Source organism: Molossus molossus, unplaced genomic scaffold (assembly GCF_014108415.1).
Source record: "Molossus molossus isolate mMolMol1 unplaced genomic scaffold, mMolMol1.p scaffold_m16_p_15, whole genome shotgun sequence".
Lineage (NCBI taxonomy): Eukaryota > Metazoa > Chordata > Mammalia > Chiroptera > Molossidae > Molossus > Molossus molossus.
In genome coordinates this window covers 32,690,295-32,713,725 of record NW_023425350.1, presented here as the reverse complement: position 1 = coordinate 32,713,725, position 23,431 = coordinate 32,690,295, and the positions used below count along the sequence as shown (strand labels likewise).

General features: G+C 38.7%; 1 protein-coding gene across 3 annotated transcripts in view; it reads right to left on the bottom strand.

The window, feature by feature from the left end:
- MSH2 (mutS homolog 2) overlaps nt 1-23,431 on the bottom strand; it is a 64,441-nt gene that overhangs the window by 11,043 nt on the left and 29,967 nt on the right. For 2 of the 3 annotated variants that reach the window (XM_036263110.1, XM_036263112.1), the window contains 6 exons: nt 16,221-16,420; nt 13,755-13,864; nt 13,102-13,200; nt 5,561-5,684; nt 3,419-3,569; nt 197-294 (listed from right to left, as the gene is read on the bottom strand). In XM_036263110.1, coding sequence (XP_036119003.1) covers nt 197-294; nt 3,419-3,569; nt 5,561-5,684; nt 13,102-13,200; nt 13,755-13,864; nt 16,221-16,420 — 782 coding nt within the window. The remainder of the gene's footprint in view (nt 1-196; nt 295-3,418; nt 3,570-5,560; nt 5,685-13,101; nt 13,201-13,754; nt 13,865-16,220; nt 16,421-23,431) is intronic. The other variant, XM_036263111.1, reaches the window with a different exon arrangement.

Genomic DNA, 23,431 nt, shown 5'->3' with positions numbered 1-23,431 from the left:
GTATTAGCTTATCTTCCTATGTACCAGAGTAATTTCCAGTTACTTTTCCTACCACAATACATATGCATTATTTGGAAGGTGGACTAACATAATTAATAGTGTAACAGCTTTTTAAAAGACCAGTTTTCAAACATCCTGATGTTCTGTTATTATAAAAAAACAGGTCATATTCAGAATGTATTCGCTCTGTTATTACCTGAAGAAATATTGACAATTTCTTTAACAATGGCATCCTGGGCTTCCTCGTACTCAGTTTTATTTTTGGTATATTCTTCATTAAGAGAAGTCAAAGCACTGCAAATCAAGATGATATTATTTTTTTAATGAAAATATGTACTGAAGATAATGTACACTATATAAAACATATCCAGACTATTCATCCTATGAAGCATCAAAACAATAATTAAAATGGAAATATCAGTAGAAAATGAGCAACTCATTAGGGAATGATGTGGTTGGAATTCAGTGCATTAACATTTATGCTGTTTGCAATACTAGCATAATTATTTCTCTAAGTTATTCCATTGAATAAAACTCTGATCTGTGACCTTTTCTAAAATATTTGAATGTATTAAATCTTCATCCTTACTTACAACAGAGGCCACCCCCCCCCTTTAAAATACATACACACAGTTTCTCTCATTATTATAGTGTACTTGTCTTTTGATACTAAAAGTTGTCAAAGGAAAGTATTTTGAAAACTAAATCTTATTGAGGAATTTAAAGAGAAAATAAAAATCAAAGCTTAAAAAAATACAGAAGATGAGAACAAAAGTGAAAAGTATTCATTCACTGGTATCAAAGGGAAGGATTAAAATTAAAAACAAAAACACAAATGAGGGCACATAGACAAAAAGAAGACTGGGAAATACTTATCAGTAAACCAAGACAATCACTGTGAATTTGATGAAATTAACCAATGACATAATACATAGTACACAGCTCAAGAACAGTACATGGGCAAGAGTCAGCACAAAAAGACTGCTACAGAATATGCAAATTAAAGGAATTACAGAAAGAAAAGCAAGAGGCAAAGATGATAAAAATGAGACTGCTGTGTGAAGGAAAGAGCTGCAAGAAATAAAAGCAGAGGTGGGCAGGGACCAGACTGTATAGGCCATAATAAATATTTCAGTTTTCTGGATGACAGACATTGGAAAATTTTAAGAAAAGAAAACTGTATGATCAGATTAGATACAAAGCAAGCAGTCAATCTGGAGAAGAAAAATATCAAGGAATTTTTCACAATTTTTGGAATCACTGTGGTCATTCAGTTCAATCTCTGTTACAACTAGTAAATGGGTGGCTTGAAGATGATTATGACACCCCAAAAGTTCTATCTTATCTAAGCCAAAATATATATATATATATATTTCTTAGATCAGGGATAAAGCATGATGGGAAAGCAACTACTACATTTAGCAACAGGAGACCTAGGTTTGAGTACCTAGCTGTCTAACCCTGGGGAATTGGGAGTTTCAGCTTCTTCCTCTAAAATATGAGTGAAATATACCCAACCTATTTATTTCAGAGAACTGTTATGAGGAACAAACTAAACAGACTGTTTTATCACTGGGGTGTCTGAACACCTAGAATATCTGCACATATTAGACACTCAAAATACTTGTTAAATAAATTGCCCTGGCCATTGTGGCTCAATGGTTAGAGCGTTGGCCCTCACACCAAAGGGTTGTAGGTTCGATTCCTGATCAAGGGCACTGACCTGGATTGCAGGTTCGATCTGTCCCAGGTTGGGGCTTGTGTGGAAGGCAACCAATTGATGTGTCTCTCGCATCGATGTTTTCCTTTCTTTCCTTCCTTCGTTCCTTCCTTCTTTCCTTCCTTTCTCTCTCCCTCCCTCCCTCCTTCCTTCTTTCCTCTCTCTCTCTCTCTCTCTCTCTCTCTCTTCCTCCCTCCCATTTTCTCTAAAAATCAATGGAAAAAATATCCCCAGGTGAGGATTAACAAAACAACAAAAACAAAACAAAACTTGTTAAATAAATGAAGGAATGAAGGGGGATCATATAAACAAAAGTACTGGGGCCCCGGCCAGTGTGACTCAGTTGGGCATTGTCTCATGCACTAAAAGTTCGCAGGCTTAATTCCAGTCAGGGCACATGCCTAAGTTGCAGGCTGGATCCCCAGTAGGGGGCGTGTAGGAGGCAGCTGACTGATGTTTCTCTCTCCCTTCCTCTCTCTAAAAATCATTGAAAAAGCTGCCCTGGCCGGTTTGGCTCAGGGGTTAGAGCGTCGGCCTGCGGTCCACAGAGGCCCGGGTTCGGTTCCCGCTAAGGGCATGTACTTTGGTTGCAGTTGGTCCCTGGCCCTGGTAGGGTCATAGGGGTGGCAGCCACTCGACGTGTCCCTTTCACGTCGATGTTTCTCTCTCTCCCTCCCGCTCTATCTGAATAAAAAAGTGGAAAAATGTCCTCAGGTGAGGATAAAAAAAAAAAAAAAAAATCATTGAAAAAGCTTTAAAAACCCACACACAAAAAAATTTTTTTTTAATGTACTGGGAATATTCGGGAGAGGTGAAATTAAGGCAAGCCATAAATTCTAGTACACAGGAGAAAGGATAAATGCTCCCCCACCCAAGTCACAGAAGATTTATTTTAAAATAACTTTCTTCATCTGTGAATAATTTGCCTCAGGAACTTCCTAACATCAGCAAAGGAAAATTAGGACAAAACTGGCAAGAGATTTTTCAACCTGGACCACGATTTTTTTAAAAGCTGTAATCAGCTAGGCCAGTGTGGCTCAATGGATTGAGAAGTTCTGGTTTGATGGCCAGTTGGGGCATATGCCCAGTTTCAGGCTCGATCCCCAGTAGGGGGTGTGCAGGAGGCAGCCGATCCATGTCTCTCTCTCACATGGATGTTTCTCTCTCTCTCTCTAAAAAATAAAAATAAAAACACATATTTTTAAAAAGTCTAATCTAATGAGTAGACATCTCCCTAAACTAATTTATACAGCCACTTAATATACCAGAAGAATTTTTTCACTTGATAAATGATAGCAAAGTTTTCTTAGAAAAAATTAACATGTGAAAATATAACTAAAGCAGAGATAAGAGGGGGAACTAACTCTGATATGGAAACATACTATAAAAGAAATATAATACAATCTATTTCATATTGACAAAAGAATCATGAGACAGCTATGTGACAAAATTATCTTAAAAATAGACCAAAGTGCCACTTTGGTTAATGAGGAAAAGAAGGATCATTTAACAAGTGGTATTGGGACACCTGACTAGCCTCATGTGAGAATATAAAGTTTTAACCTTACCTTATGCCTTATCTCAATTAACAGTTTCATGGTAAAACTTCCTTATCATAGATCATTCACATTTCATCAGAGAATAATTTAGTTCTCTGGAACTACTGAAGACTTAACAATATAATAGAGGCTTACAAACCTGTTGGTAAATTTAACACCATTCTTCTGGATATCTACGGTACTGAAGTTTTTATTGTTACGAAGGACTTTTTCTTCTTTACACGTTACGCGAAAATAATATCCAAACTGTGAATTAGAATCTAGTTTAATCTGTTTGCCAGATTCCAAACCTTTATGATCAGGAAAAAAAAAAAGTCTGTCATAGATATCAATGGCCATTTCTCCATGTAAATGTTTAAAATAACTAAATCCAAGGAGTGAAATACATATTTTTATTACATGATAGCATACTAAAAATTATTAATATTATTTAGCTAGGAAAGATACAAATCCTACTTCACTCAAAAACTACACTAAGGATATCTATAAGACCCTTAAACTCCCTTAGTGTTAGCTTTGATGTGGAAGTGCTTTCTGGGTAAACCCAACCAAGGATGCAGAGCACCAGCAGTGGGAAGCACAGCACGCACTGTTCTAGATGCTGGGGGCATGAAGATGAATAAGACATAGGCCCTGCCCTTAAGGAGTTCTGCATGAGGGTTCTGTAACCAAAGCATTTCTCTGGAAGATAGAGCAAATGAAAGTGAACAAATACACTTTCCAAACAAAAAGTGGAGACTCTGACAATGAAACTCTAGAAAAACTAGGACAAACATTTTTTTGTTAAATGTAGAAAACTTCACAAAACAAGTGATGATAGATTAGCTAAATTTTATGAACAAAGATTTTTGAGTTTTTAAAAGTCTCTCCTCTCCTCATAATCTCACTCATCAAAATGATGTTTAGACCACAAAATAGAAGAGAGAGACAGTATCTACAAATTCATTTGATGAAGCATAGCTATCAAATGTTGTTAACAGCAAACAACTAAAGACAGACCTCACTTGACTGGAGAGCAAAGGGACTTTAGAGAGCTATGATGTGAGGAGGGTAAATTTCAATATTATTCAAAGGCAAAGATTGACTCTAGAATCCAGTCCATATATAGATTCTCCACAGAAACTATGTGCACATTTTTAAATATAAAGATATGGGCATATTTCTGAGAGGAGGATCCATAACTTTCCTCAGATTCTCCAAAAGTTTAAATATTGCTGCTCTGAGGGGTCTTCTAGTTCGAATGCAAAGATTCATTTATCCATTCAGCACACATATGAGTGATGCTCAGAACAAAGAGGCTTACAAATTTATAACAAAACAGTGTGAATAGTGTGAGACTAATTAGGGAATTAATCTAGTATAGCAGGCAGACATTTTATTTTATTTTATTTATTTATTTATTTATTTTATCCTCACCCAAGGACATTTTTCCTTTTTTTTTTTTCCAGATAGAGCGGGAGGGAGAGAGAGGAAGAGAGAGACAGAGAGAAACATCGAAGTGAAGGGACACATCGAGTGGCTGCCACCCACATGACCAACCAGGGCCGGGGACAAACTGCAACCGAGGTACGTGCCCTTAGCGGGAACCGAACCCGGGTCTCTCTGTACCGCAGGCCGACACTCCAACCACTGAGCCAAACCGGCCAGGGCAGCAGGCAGACATTTTAAAAATTGGTATTAATGAAATGCTCAGGAACTCCATAGCCAAATAAATGAACTATATCTAGTAGAATAAGGTTTATAGAGGGGAAATCTAAAACAGATCTTTAGCCCAGCCGTGTGGCTCAGTGGTTGAGTGTCGATCTATGCACCAAGAGGTCGCTGGTTTGATTCCCGGTCAGGGCACATGCCTGGGTTGCAGGCTCGAGCCCCAGTGGGGGATGTGCAGAAGGCAGCCAATCGATGTCTCTCTCTAACATGGATGTTTCCTCTCTCTCTAAAAACCAATAAAAACATATTTTAAAAAAACAAACAAACAGGTCTTTATTTAAAAGACATAATGCAAGGGCCTGTTAGGTTATTTGTTTGGCATGAATGGGGTGTCATACTGGGGTTTGGGGAGTTAGTAAGAGATAAGTCTGGAAGAGAAGGTAAGGCTTTGAATGTAAAGTACCTTGTGTGCCAACTGTGTTTGTAATTTTATTCTGTAGAAAAAGCATCTCACACTTTAAATAAGGAAGTTGGCACAATCAACTGTGTCTCCTAGAAAAGAAATTCTGACACCTGTGTGGATATTATGTAGACAAAAGAATTATTCAAACCCTCAACAGCCCATTCTTACCTAGATCTCTAGCTGTACTTATTAATGTTGATTGCATCTTCTTTTCTAAGTCATCCATTATTTCTCTTAATTCACTCAGATTAGGATCAAATGAAGGTTTTACAAGGAATTCATGGTTTTCCACCTGTAGACAGAACAAAGAGTAGTTAAATTTTAAGATGGAAGTTATGAGGCAAGTATATACTTTAACTTACTTATTAAATTTCACTGTTTTGAGTTAAATGATTCACTACCCATAAGTTACTCAGTCACCATTCTAAGAGCCTTCTATTTATTTATTTATTTATTTTTAAATATTTTTTTCTTTATTGATTTTAGAGAGAGGAAGGGAAGAGACAGAATTCATCGATGAGAAAGAACATCGACTGGCCGCCTCTTGCATGCCCCTGACTGGGCATTGGGCCCACAACCTGGGCTGTGCCTTGACCAGGAATCAAGCCAGCGACCGGTAGATGGGTCGATGCTCAACCACTGAGCCACAACGGCCAGGCAAGGCTTCTATTTATTAAGAGATGTAAAGTTCCGTTATTAGGAGCTTACAGCTCTAAACGTATAAAATTATCCATGTGAAACAGACATGGCGCTATTGATGCATATGTCACCAATAGTATTATTTTTATTTACTCTTCCCCTAAACAATGTTCAAAACATTTGTTTTTCTTTATCGATTTTTAGAGAGGAAAGGGGAGAGAGAGAAAGACAGAAACATCAATGAGAGAGAACACTGATTGGCCATATCCTGCATGCCCCTCCACTGGGGATTGAGCCCACAACCTGGGCATGTGCCCTGACTGGGAATCACTGGTGACCTCTTGGTGCATGGGTCAACACTCAACCACTGAGCCATACCAGCTGGGCTCAAAACATTTTTCCTAAGCATTACTAAAGAATGCTCCATGTTCAAAGCCTGTAACAGAATGTTTAGTTTATGCCCAAACCAAGGATCCACCTTAGCAATCTCAAAAAATCAGCTCTAAAAAAAATTATAGAATTATATATATATTTTTTTCCCTCACCTGAGGACATTTTTTGCATTTATCTTCAGATACAGCAGGAGGGAGAGAGGGGGAAAGAGAGAGAGAGAGAGAAACATCAATGTGAGAGAGACACATTGACTGGTTGCAACCCACATGACCCCAACCAGGGCCGGGGACAAACAAACTGCACCTGAGGTACGTGCCCTTAGCGGGAACTGAACCCAGGACTCTCTGGTCCGCGGACTGACGCTCGAACTGCTGAGCCAAACCAGCCAGGGCTGAACCACTTATTGAAAGAAAACAAAATGACTAAAATTTAAAAAGCAAAATTATGAAAGAATTAAAAAATAAAGCCTACCCTTATAGATATTAATGACTATTAAAAATAATTATAAAAGAATATGATAGTTTTCTAAAAAAGAAGATTTTTTAAATTTCAATGACTTGGAATAATATAAATTCCCAATTACTCTCCACTTATTCAGAGCACACATTTGTATGAAGACCACAAAAATAAGGAGTTAAAATCAAATTACAGAAAAGCTAGCAAAAGAGAAAATAAACTCTCAATTTAAACCAACAAAATGAATTATAGAATTAATTATATAACATTAAAATTTAAGTTATTTTAATAAACCTAACTTTTAAGTATTATTTTATTGCGTTTTTAGAAAGGAAGGGAGAGAGATACACACATCAATGTGAGAGGGAAACATTGAGCAGCTGCCTCCTGCATGCCCCCCACTAGGGATCAAGCCTGCAATGCAGGCATGTAGCTGCGACTGGGAATTGAACCGGGACCTCCTGTGGACTGACACTCAATCCACTGAGCCACACCTGCTGGGCATAAACCTAACTTTTAAAAAGACAAAACAGCTCTGGCTGGAGTGGCTCAGCAGTTAGAGCATCAGCCGGAGAACCAAAGGGTCATGGGTCCGCTTCTAGTCGAGGGCACGTGCCTGGGTTGCAGGTTCGATCCCCTGCTCTGGTCAGGCACATGTGGGAGGCAACCAACTGATGTGTCTGTCTTCCCCCCACCCTGTCCCTCTCCCTTCCATTCTCTCTAAAAATCAATGGAAAAAAAAACCTCCGGATGAGGATTAACAACATTTATAATATATAATTTTCTTTTATAACAGCACTTGTTTACATGTATGAGAAAAACAGCAAGGTCATTAAATGTATAACATATAACTCACAGATGAGAAAATAGGTAGTAAATAATCCCAAAGGAAAATACTAAAGCACCATAATGATAAAATGAATATTTAAGCAACTCTAAGATGTTATTCTACAGCTTTTTTTTTTTGTAAGAAAAAAGAACGCACCACCAAATCCTAATGAGGCTACAGTGAAATTAATGTGCTCATTCATTTCTAGTGAAAATCTAAGTTGGTATAACCTTTAAAACAGAAAAAAAGCAATGTGACAAAACTGAGATATCTGTTATATTCTGACACAGCAATTCTACTCATAGGAATTCAAACTAAGGATATAATACAACAAAAGCAAAACAACACAGGAATTAAATCTGTGCAGATTTATTTGTTATAGCAAAACCCAGAAATAATAAAACATCAAATATTTGCATAATGGTACATAACAGAATATTATACAATTACTTACAAAGACAATGAAGATGATCTAGAAACAAGGACCAAGACTTATACTGATAAGTCCAGGGGGAAAATATTATGCTACAATTGGTGGGATGACACTGCTACAGAACTTGCCTCTCAATGAATTTATGAAAAGTGAGGCTGATTGGCTGGTGTGACTCAGTGGTTGAGTGTCGACCCATGCACCGAGAGGTTGCCAGATAGATTCCTAGTCAGGGCACATGCCTAGGTTGTGGGACCAATTCCCAGTGGGGGGCATACATGAGGGGGCCAATTAATGTTCTTTCCCATCGATGTTTCTACCTCTCTCCCCCTATCCCTAAAATCAATGAAAAGAAACAAGATAAAAAAAATGAGGAAGGAAGTTTGGACCTAACAATATAATTAAAGTATAAATAAATTGCCCTGGCCAGTTTGGCTCAGCAGTTAAAGCATCGGCCCGCGAACCAAGGATTCCCGGGTTCGATTCCAACCGAGGGCACATACCTCGGATGCGGTTCATCTCCAGTTAGGGTCGTGCGGGTGGCAACCAATCAATGTGTCTCTCTCACATCGATGTTTCTCTCTCTCTCTTCCTCCCTATCCCCTCCCACTCTATCTTAAGATAAATATAAAAATATCCTTGGAAGAGGATAAAAAAAATTTTTTTAAGTATAAATGAACACAACATAGCAAAGAAATCTATTGAATCAAATGTCTTGTACTGACATAATAGAAAGACTTGATATAATCAGAAAATTCACATGAAAGCTAGAGATTAAATTAGAAAGGAGAAAAAGAAATATGGAGAATACTATGTATCTTAAAAAAAAATAAGCTCCATTATCCCAGAGAAACTAGATAAAATATGAGCATTTTTCAAATAAATGTATAGATAAATTAGAGTTCTGAATTCCTGCGAAGAACAGAATCTACAGCATAAGGGAGGGGAAGCATTTAAAACACTCACCTCATGATACATAGCAAAAATAGGGAAACCTGCCTGGGATCCTGGGAAAGGGAAGGTGGGGGTAGTAGTAGGACTAAAGGCCCGCCTTCCCTGGAGTTCGGATTTCAAACATCTGCTATTTGTTTTGGCAGTGGAAAAGGCTGCTGGTTGTTGGCCATTTCTATTAGCCCCACCTTCTACAGTGATAGAACTAACAAATTTTCACAGGAAACATAAATACTAAGAACAAAGATGACATCTTGCAGGTAGATGTGGGCAAGACTAAATTCTGGTCATTAGAATGTGACCAGAGCCCTGGCCGGTTTGGCTCAGCGGTTGGAGCGTCGGCCTGCGGTACAGAGAGACCCGGGTTCGGTACCCGCTAAGGGCACGTACCTCGGTTGCAGTTTGTCCCCGGCCCTGGTTGGTCATGCGGGTGGCAGCCACTCGATGTGTCCCTTCACATCGATGTTTCTCTCTCTCTCTCTCCCTCCCGCTCTATCTGAACAAAAAATGTCCTCGGGTGAGGATTAAAAAAAAAAAAAAAAAAAAAAGTTTATTCCTAGAATGTGAGCAGAAATAATGTGTGCCATTTCCAGAATATGTCCTCCTCTTCCCGTTTTGTCTTCTCCCATTGGTTGGAAGGAAGGTAAGGTAGCAAAAACCACCCCGGACCTTAAAGATGAAGGCAACATCCTAAGGATGCTGGAGCACAAGGACTCACACAGTGGGACTGTTCTGTCAGCCCTAAGTTACTATATCCACACTGTTGACAGAATTTTAAACCCCTATTCTTATTTAAGCTACCATTATATATTTGGGGTTTATTTTTTAGCAGCTGAATCTTCATCCAAACAAATCTAGAAAGCTCTAGGCTGAGAAATTAACTTAAAAGTGTTTCTAGGTTTTTTACATTGTGGGGTATATGGCAAAAGCAAAAGCAATTTTCTTTTTTTTTAATCCTCACCTGTGGATTTTTTTTTTCCCCCTCACCCGAGGACATTTTTCCATTTTTTGTTCAGATAGAGCGGGAGGGAGAAAGAGGAAGAGAGAGAGAAACATCGACGTGAAGCGACACATCGAGCTGCTGCCACCCGCACAACCAACCAGGGCCGGGGACAAACTGCAACTGAAGCACATGCCCTTAGCGGGAACTGAACCCGGGTCTCTCTGTACCGCAGGCCGACGCTCCAACCGCTGAGCCAAACCGGCCAGGGCCCGAGGATACATATATATATTTTTTTATCCTCACCCGAGGACATTTTTCCATTTTTTACTCAGATAGAGCAGGAAGGAGAGAGAGGAAGAGAGAGAAACATCGATGTGAAAGGGACACATTGAGTGGCTGCCACCCACATGACCCAACCAGGGCCGGGGACAAACTGCAGCCAAGGTATGTGCCCGTAGCGGGAACCGAACCCGGGTCTCTGTGGGCCGCAGGCTGATGCTCTAACCGCTGAACCAAACCGGCCAGGGCGGATATTTTTTACATTTATCTTCAGACAGAGTGGGAGGGAGAGAGAGAGAGAAACATCAATTGGTTGCCACCTGCATGACCCCAACCGGGGCCAGGGATGAATCCCAATGGAGGTACATGCCCTTGGCCGGAATCAAACCTGGGACTCTTTGGTCCGCAGGACAACGCTCCAACTGCTGAGCCAAACTGGTCAGGGCAAAAGCAATTTTCTTTTCTGGAAAAACATATGATTTGCCTGGATAATTTGCACAGACAGAACCCAGATAAATGAGAATTCATAATCTAAACACACATAACAAGCAAGGAAATAAGCCAGTCAGTAGAAACAAGGAGCAGATTTAAATCCAAGAAAATTTAAATATGTAATATTAACAGTTTAAAGAAATATGAGAGACTGGAACACATGAGCAAAGAACTAAACACTACTTAAAAAAGACTAGGACCCTGGCTGGGTGGGTCAGTGGTTGGAGTGTCATCCAGTATACCAAAAGGTTGCAGGTTCGAGTCCCAGTGAGGACACGTGCATAAGGCAACCAATCAATATTTCTCTCCCTCTCCCCTTTCCTCTCTAAAATTAATTAAGGAAAACAAAACAAAACATATCCTTGGATGAGGATTTTTTAAAAAGTTCACAAGTTGATTGTCTAACAGACAAATTATGAACAGGAAGAAGAGTGTGATGGGGGCACAAACAAATTATATTAAAAATAAACTGGGAATATATCTGCAAATACAGCAGCACTTTTACAAATAGGAAGTAATCACTATGAAAAACTTTGGCAATGGGAAAACTCCTAAAGAAATGTATTATTTTCTAGAAAAGGAGGCTAGTGTCCAGAATATATATAAAACTCTTATAAATTAACAAAGACAAAAAATTTTTTAAAATTTTTCCCCCTTTTAAATATGTTTTCATTGATTTATTTTTTAGAGAGAAAGAGAGCGAGATAGAAACATCGATGTGAGAGAGAAACATCAATTGGCTGCCTCCCACACATCCCCTACTGGGGATTGAGCCTGTAACCCAGGCACACACCCTAACCAGGATTTGAACTGGTGACCTCTCAGTGCATGGGGTGACACTCAATCCACTGAGCCACACCAGCCAGGCTTCCCTTTTTTTTCCATTAAATGTATTGGGGTTACTTTGGTTAATAAGATTATATAGGTTTCTAGTGTACATTTCTATGATATATGATCTGTATACTGCGTTATGTGCCCACCACCCAAAGTTATCTGCAGAAACATTTCTCCAGAGAAGATAGTCAACAAACAAGAAAAGATGCTAGATGCTCAACATCATTAGCCAACAGGGAAATGCAAATCAAAACCACAATTAAATACCACTTCACATTCACTACGATGGCTATTTAAAAAGGCAAAAAAGAAAATAAAAAGTATTAGCAACAATGTGGAGAAACTGCAATCGTCATACATTGCTGGTGCACATGTTAAATGGTGCAGCCTTTTTGGAAAACAATTTGGTGATTCTTCAAAAAGTTAAATATAAATTACTATATGACATAGCAATTCCACTCCTACATACACACTTAGAAGAATTAAAAACAAGTACACAAATACTTTACATAACTGTCTTAGCAGCACCATTTATAAGAGCCAAAAGACAGAAACAACCTAAATGTCCAGAACAAGTGAATAAACAAAATGTGATATATCCATACAATGGACTGGACTATAAAAGGGAATGAAGCACTGGTAATGCTACAATGTGGATGAACCTCAAAACATTCTTCTAAAAAATATCCATTGAGCCCGGCTGGTGTGGCTCACTGGCTGAGCGTCGACCCATCACCAAGAGGTCGCCGGTTCGATTCCCAGTTAGGGCACATGCCCAGGTTGTGGGCCAGATCCCCAGTGGGGGGCATGCAGTAGGCAACCAATCAATGTTCTCTCTCATTGATGTTTCTATCTCTCTCTTTCTCCACTCCTCTCTCTCTAAAATCAATAAAGAAAAAAATATATATCCATTGAAGTCCACAGAGACAAATAGAAGATTAGTGTTGCCAGCATATGAGCAAACAGGGCAAGGGAAGTGACTGCTAATGGGTATGGATTTTCTTTTAGTGATAATGAAAATATTTGGAACTAGACAGAGTTGATGGTTACACAACATGGTGAATGTACTAAATGCCAGGAAAGATTATACTTTAAAATGGTAAATTTTATGTAGCTTCATCTCAATTAAAAATAAAAGGTAAGTGCCCTGGCCAGTTTGGCTCAGCGGTTAGAGCGTCGGCCTGCGGTCTGGAGAGACCCGGGTTCGGTTCCCGCTAAGGGCACGTACTTTGGTTGCAGTTTGTCCCCGGCCCTGGTTGGTCGTGCGGGTGGCAGCCACTCGATGTGTCCCTTCACGTCGATGTTTCTGTCTGTCTCTCCCTTCCTCTCTCTCCCTCCCACTCTATCTGTACAAAAAATGGAAAAATATCCTCGGGTGAGGATTAAAAAAAAAAAAAATAAATAAAAAAATAAAAGGTAAGCAATGGGGGGGGGGGTGGAATACGATGTACATAGGCAAGTACCTTCCTTATGCCACCCCAACTTGACTGGGCATGTGTCTTATCTTTCCTTCGTTGGATTCCTTCCCCCAGTGTTTTGCAGAAAATTGGCCAGGAGAGTTCCTTGGAGAGTGAAAAATTGCAGCTTCCTGGTGAAGCTGCCCAAATGACATGCCTATGTCTGGCCTTCCCTTTACACCTTTCCTATTATTAATAACTAGCTAATTACAATGGTATCAATTTCACTAATATTGAATAATAATACTCTCTCGTCTCTTCCCCCAAAGCAATGCCCTAAGTGGAAAATAAAAAAGTTGTCTTCTCTCATGTTCCATATTTACCTCTATCCTCTACCCTTTTCCAGTGATTATACTTTTCCTTCTCTCTTGGAATTAAAGTAAAACTCAGCTTGCATAGGTGAAATCTCTTATTTATGAGGTTTCCTTTACCCAGACTAATTATACCCAATATTCATTTCCTCTTTTAATCTTAATTTTTATCCACTGAAATTGTTATTTTAAAAAAATCTTTCCCATTACTTAATTTTACATCCACTATCTCAAATGAGCCTCACAAAAGTGCCAAAATTAAATACTAAAAAGAGAAATCTGAAAAGTTTAGATATGCCTTTGCTTTTCAAAAATATTCTGCTGCTTGAATTAGAGTATATTACATACCTGATCCATATCTAAAGTTGTTTCTATCATTTCCTGAAACTTGGAGAAATCAGACCGAAGATCAATAAGGGGAGTCACAAAAACTGCCAACAACAATGTTTGATGTTTTCCTAAAAGATATAAAAATATATATAAATGAAGTCGTATTTTTAAAAATACAAAACTACAGATCCCAGAAATTTGACTGAGATAATAAGCATCATTTAATCCAAAAACACAAATACCACAGCAGGTCTCCAAAGTTACTATTTACCCAGGTAGTCAAATGTGTTTAGTACTTGTCTTATAGAAAGGGAGATAATCTGGTACTCAAAGCTTCCTAATAAAACACTGCCTCTCCCGTCTGTCTCCCTCATTAGGAATACTAGAGATGCAGAGATGTGACATTAATTATAACTAAGTAAACTGCATTTCTTTTGTAGATTTAATAATTCAAAAGTCATTAAAATAAAATACCTCTAACATATTTTATATCCCTAATTTTCATTAATAATACTAGTGTTCCAATTAAAAAAGAGTAAATCAAGCCAAGTATTTACACTGGAACTTTGCTTTTTGCTTTTTAAGAGTAGATGCTGGGGCCCTGGCCAGTTTAGCTCAGAGGTTAGAATGCCAGCCTATGGAGCAAAGGGTCTCAGGTTTAATTCCCAGTCAATGGCATGGGTTGCAGGTTCCATCCCTGGCCCCAATCAGGGTCGTGTGGGAAGCAACTAATCAATGTGTCTCACATCGATGTTTTTTCTCTCTCTCTCCATCCCCTTCCACTCTATAAATAAATAAATGGGAAAATATCCTTGGGTGAAGATTAACAACAACAACAACAAAAACAAAGTGCATGCTGGGAAATTATGTGGGGAGTAAGTGAAGTAAAAAAGTCTACATTGTGAAAAGTGTGAATCAAAACCTAGATGCCAATCCCAGCTCAGTTACCTACCAGCTTTTGTAATCTGAAGCATGTTACTGAGCCCCCCCTTTCCTTCTCTATTATAGTGGGAATAATAACAATAGCTACCAGAAGATGAATAAATGAGGTAACTATAGACAACATTTAACATAGTGCTTCACACTTAACAGAAATCCAACAATTACCATGTATTTCCTTATAAGAATTCTGCAAGTGACCTCCAGCACTCTGTATTTCACTGCTAAGCAATAGTTCCTAACCTCTTCCAGAAATATCAGTAGCTCCTTTATTTTTTTATTGATTTTTTTTAAGAGAGGGAGAGGTAGAAATATCCACCTAAGAGAGAAATATTGATCAGCTGCCTCCTGCAGGCCCCCTATTGGGGATCAAGTCCAAAACCCGGACATGTGCCCTGACCGCCCCGGGACCTCTCAGTCCATGGAACAATGCTCAATCCACTGAGCCACACTGGCTGGGCCATCAACATAAATTTTTATTCACATTTCAAGCATTTTATTGAGGACAATGATTCCTTTTTTTTTTTTTAAATCCTTATCTAAGGATGTTTTTATTGATTTTAGAGAGATGAAAGAAGAGGGAGAGAAGGAGAAAAGGTGAGAGAGCGAGACAGAGAGAGAGAAACAGAGAACCCCAGGAGGCTCTGCTGGAGAAACTAGATACAGGACAGGATTATGCCCATGAGGCCAATAAAATAATATTTTTTTCTTTATTGATTTAGTGGGAGTGGAAGGAAGAGAGAGAAGGAGAGATAGAAACATGATAAGACAGAACATTGACTGGCCACCTCCTGCATGCCTCATACTGGGGATTGGGCCCACAATGTGGGCATGTGCCCTGACCAGGAATCGAACCGGCAACCTCTTGGTGCATGGGTCAATGCTCAACCAGTGAGCCACACCGGTCGGGCCAATAAAATAAATATTAAAAAGCCCAGCTGCCCTGGCCTGTTTGGCTCAGTGGTTGAGCACTGGCCTGCGGACCAGAGAGTTCTGGGTTCGATTCCCACGAGGGGCACGTACCACAAAAAATGAAAAAATAAAAAGCCCAGCCAAGACTCCATTTTAGGCTCCCTGGTTGAGATGCTCTTCACACATTGGTAGTAACTGATTTGAGAAAGAAAGTGTATCTCACCATAGACCTTTCAAGGAAGGACAATGGGAACCTGCACATGACCTCTCTGGACACCTTGCTATGATGGCCTTTAGCTATAATGCATACATGTTTACTTTAGTGCTACTGTTAGATTATATCCTTTTCCTAGAGCAAACTATAATTTTGTAAGCACTCTCATTTTGGGTCCTATGAGTCTTTTGTAGCAATTGAGCCCTGTTCAACTGCCATTGTGGGTTTAATAGGCCTATTAATAAACCCAGTAACCCTAACATTCATTTCTAAAAAGCAAAAATCCTAAGTTGTCTCATGACTTATAAACCACTTATTAGAAAAACTTAGTCACCAGAACCACATTTGTTCTATAAGGACAGCACATTTGCTAAGTATATCGATAGTGAAGGAAAACAAAAACAAAATTATTGTGTTACCTTCATATTTTTCCAGAGCCTGTATAACATTAGGGAGTTGATTTATACCCTGATAGAGTCGGTAACAATCTTGTAAGTTTGCTGCTTGTCTCTGAAATTTCTTAGCAAGTCGGTTAAGATCTGGAAATCGACGAAGCAAATCTTCTTGTAAACTCTGTCTCAATTCTGCATCTTCTACAAAAGCTTCCACTAAATTTAATCTGAAATAAATTACACTAGAATTAATCTTAAATATTTTAGTATAGAATTAAAATCTGTCAACTTAGGTACATAAGTCTCAATTAAATGAACTCAAAAATTCCAGGTAAGGCGTTTGAATGTATTCTGAAATGTTAGCTTTTTATAGAAGATAGAAAACTCTGTTAACATTGTAATGAAAGCAGTTTCTAATTAGTTGTTAACCAAATTAATGTTTAATTGAATAGTCTAAGACAGTAAAATATACCAATTTTGTTTAACTTTCATCAGACTGACATTTCTTAAATAGAAGTTTCATGATTAGGGCATTGTTGTTTCTGACACATAATGCACATGTAAACAATAATCTTTTTTTTTTAAATCCTCACCTGAGGATATTTTTCTCTTTATCTCCAGATAGAGTGTGCGGGAGAGAGAGAAGCATCAATGTGAGAGGCACATATCAACTGGTTGCCTCCCGTATGAGCCCAACCGGGCTGGGGATGAACCACAACCGAGGTACATGCCCTTGGCCAGAATCGAACCCGCAACTCACTGGTCTGCGGACTGACACTCTACCACTGAGCCAAACCGGCCAGGGCTGTAAACAATAATCTTTAATGAAAGAGAATTATAATGCAAAAAAGTTGTCAAATTCAGTGTTTATTCTATCAGAGGTCTTACAAATTTTCAAAACACATTCAAAAATTACCTGACAGTACAAAGCAAAAATTTTCTAATCGAAACCTGAAATAAGATTGTTGCTTCCCAAAGTCAATAAATAAAATCTTAGCTTGTTTCAAGAACTATGAAACATGCAGTTCATATTGCTTTTGCAATTTATTGGAATCAGTAATTTTCCATTTTGTTTTCTACTGTAATCCACAGCAAGGACTGTTGTTACATCATGACCCAGCACATGCATGCATAGATACTGTGGGGGCCTCAAAATATGCCACTATAAGAACTACTGTGAGTTGAAAACAACTAAGAAGCAGAAAAAAGAAAAGCTCTGTCTTTTCCCTATTTGCATAAAAACAGGACAGAAATTTATCTAAGTTCCTTCCACCTCCTTAATTCTTTACCAGGAAGGACAAAAGTTAATCTCCTAGATAACTTTAGACCCTTATCAGCCTGGATATGGCACCAAAGGAACCTATGTAACAAACTTTACTAGTTTCCCAAATATTTGGCCTTCCCACAATTTGAGCCCTAGAAACTCAGTCTTGTCACGTCTCTAAATAGTTTTGGTCCTTTGCGAAACTGTTATATAAGGCCAAATTCTAACCAACCCCAATATTATTCATCTCTGAGTGTTCCCAGGTATAAATGTAAACTTCTGTTTTGCTCTTGTTAACCTGTCTTTTGTCAGTCCAATCTACAGGGCCCCAACCACATAACCTAGGAAATTAGAAAAAATAAATTTTCCTTCCCTACATAATTAAAATAGTTGTCATAAAACAATGCTAACTATATGTGATGCAGTGTTATTTTCCTATCATATTTGATTTTTCATCCACTACACTATTTCACAACCCACTACTGGGTCACAACTTGCAGTTGGAAAAACAATGTTGTAGATGTTACTGACGTTAACAGCTGAAAGAAATTTTAACAATCAAAGGTAAGGAAAATGGCCCTTGGCCAGTGAGGCTTGGTTGGTTGGGTGTGGTACTGTGCACTGAGGGGGGGTTTGATTCCTGGGTGGCCTGGAGGGGCACACAGGAGAAAGCCAACTGATGTTTTGCTCTTGCATCAATGTTTCTCTTTCTCCCTTCCTCTCTTTTGGAAAACCAATTTTAAAAATCTTAAATAAATAAAGTAGGGAAAGTGGCCATGGGTATAGCAAATGACCTAAGATCAGAAGGCTATCAGATAAGCAACCTTTTACTTATCTTTGTAAACTATATGAGCAGTAAATTAACCCACAGGGTGTTACACAAGACAGGGTAAAGAAACAAATTAGCTTTTTAAATCAAGTCTTAACTATTTACTGGTCTCTCCATCCGCATTTATAATTCCTGCAACATCAAAATGTTCATCCAATATATCACATGGGGAAAAATATGCTGCCCCCAGCATAATCACATGATTGTATATATTTTAAAGCAGGATTTCTCAACCTCAGCAATACTAACATTCTTCGTTGTAAGGGGCTATTTTGTGGTGTTTAACAGCATCCCTGGCTTCTACACACCATACTGTCTCCAGTGTGACAACCAAAAATGTCTCTAGGAACTGCCAAATGTCTCCTATAGGGAAAAATTGTGCCAGGTAGCACTGGTTTAAAGGTACTCAAATAAAAATTTATGTTTTACAAGATGAAAATAAAGAGAAAAGTAACTAAAAAACTCTCTAGAAAGCCAAGAAAATATCTAGAGAGTTGACAGCAAATATATTTATTGTGGCAAATGCCGAATTAGTGGGAAAATAATCTGCTACCAAGCTTGTATTATGAACCAGTCACTGGGGCTATAAACAAACATTGAGAATAATTCAGGCACTTACTGCTGCAGAAAAATTTCCATGTACTTAAATTTAAAAAAAAGAACAACAAATGCAGCCACAGCCAAGTTACAAAATCCAATAAAGCAAATGTGGGCCTTCCAAGCGATGCCTCTGGCTCTATTTGGGCTTTTTCAAGTTTGGTCCAAGATCACCAGCATCAAAATCACTTGGAGATGGATAATATTACAGAATCTGGGGTGGGGCACAGCTATGAAATGTCAATGACTTTTATGCACAAGAGATTCTTATGCACACAACAATTTGAGAAAGTCTGAGTCCTAACAATCATAAGATATTCCTGAGTTATCTGGATAAAGAGGGAAGAGCCCGGCTAGTGTGGCTCAGTGGTTGAGCACTGACCCATACACCAAGAGGTCGCTGGTTCGATTCCCAGTCAGAGCACATGCCCGGGTTCCAGGCTTGATCCCCGATAGCGGGTATGCAGGAGGCAGCTGATGGATGTTTCACTCTCACATCAATATTTCTCTCTCCCTCTCCCTTCTTCTCTCTCTAAAAATCAATAAGAAACATTTTTAGGAAAAAAAATTTAGTAGTAAAACATCAAGGAAAAGAAAAAGCTTCTAAAACACACAGTAAAAGGCAACATACACAGCCCCCTCAATCTTTGGTTTGGGTATCATTAAAAGCTTAATAGCCCTGGCTGGTTTGGCTCAGTGGTTATAGCATCGGCCTGCGGTCCTGAGAGACCTGGGTTCGGTTCCCACTAAGGGCACGTACCTCGGTTGCAGTTTGTCCCGGCCCTGGTTGGTTGTGGGGGTGGCAGCCACTAGATGTGTCCCTTTCACGCCGATGTTTCTTTCTCTCTCTCTCTTCCTCTCTCTCCCTCCCACTCTATCTGAACAAAAAATAGAAAAATGTCCTCGGGTGAGGATAAAAAAAAAGCCTAATAAATTGCTAGTTTCACAAGTCTATTCACTATGCCATTTCAAAATTAATTACAGTGTCAGTTTATGTTCTGACTAACAGACTTTTTTTAAAATGATTGCTCTGCTAACTGCTTCCATGACAATGCCATTTTTACATCACAATTTTAGAAGTACCAAAGTAACTGTTGGCATAACAGAAGTATACCCGCCAACCCTACTCAATAAAATTATTCAGCTGTACACAATTTACTACATTGATTTTCAAACTGACTAGAATACAAGATAATATTTTAGGGTCAGTTAATCTCTAAAATTCCAACAGATTAAATCATGAAATTTTTGGTATTTTGAAAATCAACTTTCTGTCCTTACTTTATAACTAGCATTTCTGATTTCTCATTGTAAGAACAGATGACTGAAACTTCATGATAGTATACATGGCTAAGAACAAATTTGATACCTAAAGAACAGCAATTTTAAGTTTTGAGTTTCTTCATTTATTCTTTACATAATTTAATGCAAGCAAAACCACTTATTTGATAAATTATGTAGCAAATATTCTGCTAGGCCTAAGATTTAAAATAAAACAAAAAACATTATGACAAGATAAAAGAAATGCTTTCAAGGAATCAAGGAATATTCAATCTAGTGGAGAACAAGGACATATTCCATCAGTTAGTGCTGAGTAACAGTGAAATATAAAATTCGGTACAATGTATTATAAATAAGAAAGCAAGGAATTCCCATGAGAGCTGGGAAACTTCATTTTGAGGTATTTCATTTGCCAATATTCTGAACAGTTGGGATTTATAGAGGTAGGATTTGGGGGAAAATACTTGGGAAAAGACAGGCAACAGCTTAAAATCTTCCCTCGAAAATCTAAAATGGTTTTATAGGCAAACTCCACCAAATATCAAATATGCAAGTAATTCCAATGTTACACAAACTATTCCAGATTATAGAAGAGACAAAAGAGGGGGAAGCACTCTAACTCCTTTTATGAAAAATAACCTTGATAGCAAAATCCCAAAATATCACTGCAAAATAGGAAAATTACAGGCCAAACACACTCAACACAGATGTGAACATTCCTTAAAATATTATCAAACTAAATCAAAATTAAATTTCTATAAACCAGCAATAAATAAAGCAATCACAGCCCAGCCAGTGTGGCTCAGTGGATTGAGCATCAGTCCCATGGACTGAGAGGTCCCAGTTCGATTCCCGGTCAGGGCACATGTGGAAGGCAACCATTTCATATATTTTTCAAATCGATGCTTTTCCCTCCCTCCCGGGTTTCTGGCTCGATCCCCAGTGGGGGGCATGCAGAAGGCAGATGGTCGATGTTTCTCTCTCACATCAATGTTTCTATCTCTCTCCCCCTTCCTCTCTCTCTAAAAAATCAATAAAAACATATTTAAAAACTAAACAAAAACAAAGTAATTATACTGTTAGTAATAAATAATGGAAACAACCCAGATGCCTATCAACAGTAAAATGGTATTAGAAATTATGGTATATTAATAAAATGGAGTCCGGTCGGTGTGGCTCAGTGGTTGAGCATTGACCCATGCATCAAGAGGTCGCCGGTTTGATTCCCGGCCAGAACACATGCCCAGATTGTGGGCCCAATCCCCAGTGGGGGGCATGCGGGAGGCGGCCAATCGATGTTCTCTCTCATCGATGTTTCTACCTCTCTCTCCCTTTCACTTCCTCTCTCTCTAAAATCAATAACGGAAAATAAATAAAATGGAGTATATTCAGCAATGAAAATCAATAAAGTACATCTAACAAGCCATAACATCGGTGAATCACTAGAGTATAATACTGAAATAGTCATGAAAGACATATAATAAAATTCCACAGGAGAAAGTTTTTAAACATGCAAAATCACTAAACATATGTGACAAAACTATAAAGAAAAGCAAAATCCAAAATAGTGCTCCAAAGGGAAAACAAGGTAATAGGATCAGAAATAACAAAGGTAACAGTAATGTTCTTTTCTTTATACCTTCTGCATACTTATATGCAACCCTTCATAGCCCTGGCCAGTTTGGCTCAGCGATCAGAGCGTCGGCCTGCAGACCGAAGGGTCACAGGTTCAATTCCCGGTCAAGGGCACATGTGGAAGGCAACCATTTCATATATTTTTCAAATCGATGCTTTTCCCTCCCTCTCTAACTAAAAATCAGTGAAAAAAAATATCCTCGGGAGAGGATTAACAACAAAAAAAGCAATCCTTTATAGTTATTCAATATTGAACTTAAAAAACAGAAAACTATTAACAGAATGAACAACTGATAGCTCCTCGCATGGTTCTCTTCCATCTCACATGCTCAAAATTTGTCCCAGTGTTGGGAAGGACTGACTATGGCTTACCATTCCATAACAATAGGTAAGAATTTTCTCAAAGCTCTTGTTCTTTTTTTTTTTTTAAGAGGGAGAGAGAAACATTGATCAGTTGCTTCCCTGACCAGGGATCGAACCGGAGAAGTAGGTACGTACCCTGACTGAGACTCGAACCCAATACCTTTGGTGCACAGGGACGATGCTCCATCCAAATGAGCCACTGCAGCCAGGGCTCCAAGTTCTTTTGAATGTTTTGTGTTTTTTTTTAAGAAATTCAGGAATAGCCCTGGCCAGTACGGCTCAGAAGTTGGAGCGTCGGCCTGCGAACCAAACAGTCCAGGGTTCAGTTCCCGCTAGGGGCACGTACCAAAAAAAAAAAAAAAATCAGAGATATATGCCAAATAGAGTTTGTTCACAATGTTTTTAACTAGCCACATATTAAAACAGCCATCATTGCCCTGGCCGGTTTGGCTCAGGGGTTAGAGTGTCGGCTTGCAGACCAGGGAGTCCGGGTTCGATTCTGGCTAAGGGCAAACACCTCGGTTGCAGTTCATCCCCGGCCCTGGTTGGGGTCATGCAGGTGGCAACCAGTTAATGTTTCTCTCTCTCTCTCTCCCTCTCACTCTGTCTGAAGATAAATGTAAAAAATATCCTCGGCTGAGGATTAAAAAAAAATTGTTTTTAAATAAATAAAACAGCCATCATTTGCTCTGAAACATACTTAGTAAAATAACAATCTTACCATATTCTATTACCATGTAATTTTTAAAACTTGAAAGCTATTCAAGCTTTGCCAAAGTCAATCATAACATAAAAAATTGTTCAGTGATTTTGGAATTTACCCAATCCAAACAGTACAGACAGAAAATTTTTGCTTGAATTAAAAAACAAAATCTTCGCCCTGGCCGGTTTGGCTCAGCGGTTGGAGCGTTGGCCTGCGGTCCGGAGAGACCCAGGTTCAGATCCCGCTAAGGGCATGTACCTAGGTTGCAGTTTGTCCCGGGCCCTGGTTGGGTTGTGCGGGTAGCAGCCACTCAATGTGTCCCTTTCACATCGATGTTTCTCTCCCTCTCTCCCTCTCTTTCCCTCCCACTCTATCTGAACAAAAAAATGAAAAAATGTCCTCCAGTGAGGATAAAAAAAAACAAACTTCAATTTTAAACTAGAAGGCAATTAAGAATACCAAATTCAACATATGCAAGTTATTTTATCAGCAATTTCATGAGTGAATTATTTTACATGCTAACACATAGTCAACGTTCTTTAGAGAATTCTAACTGAAAAAATATC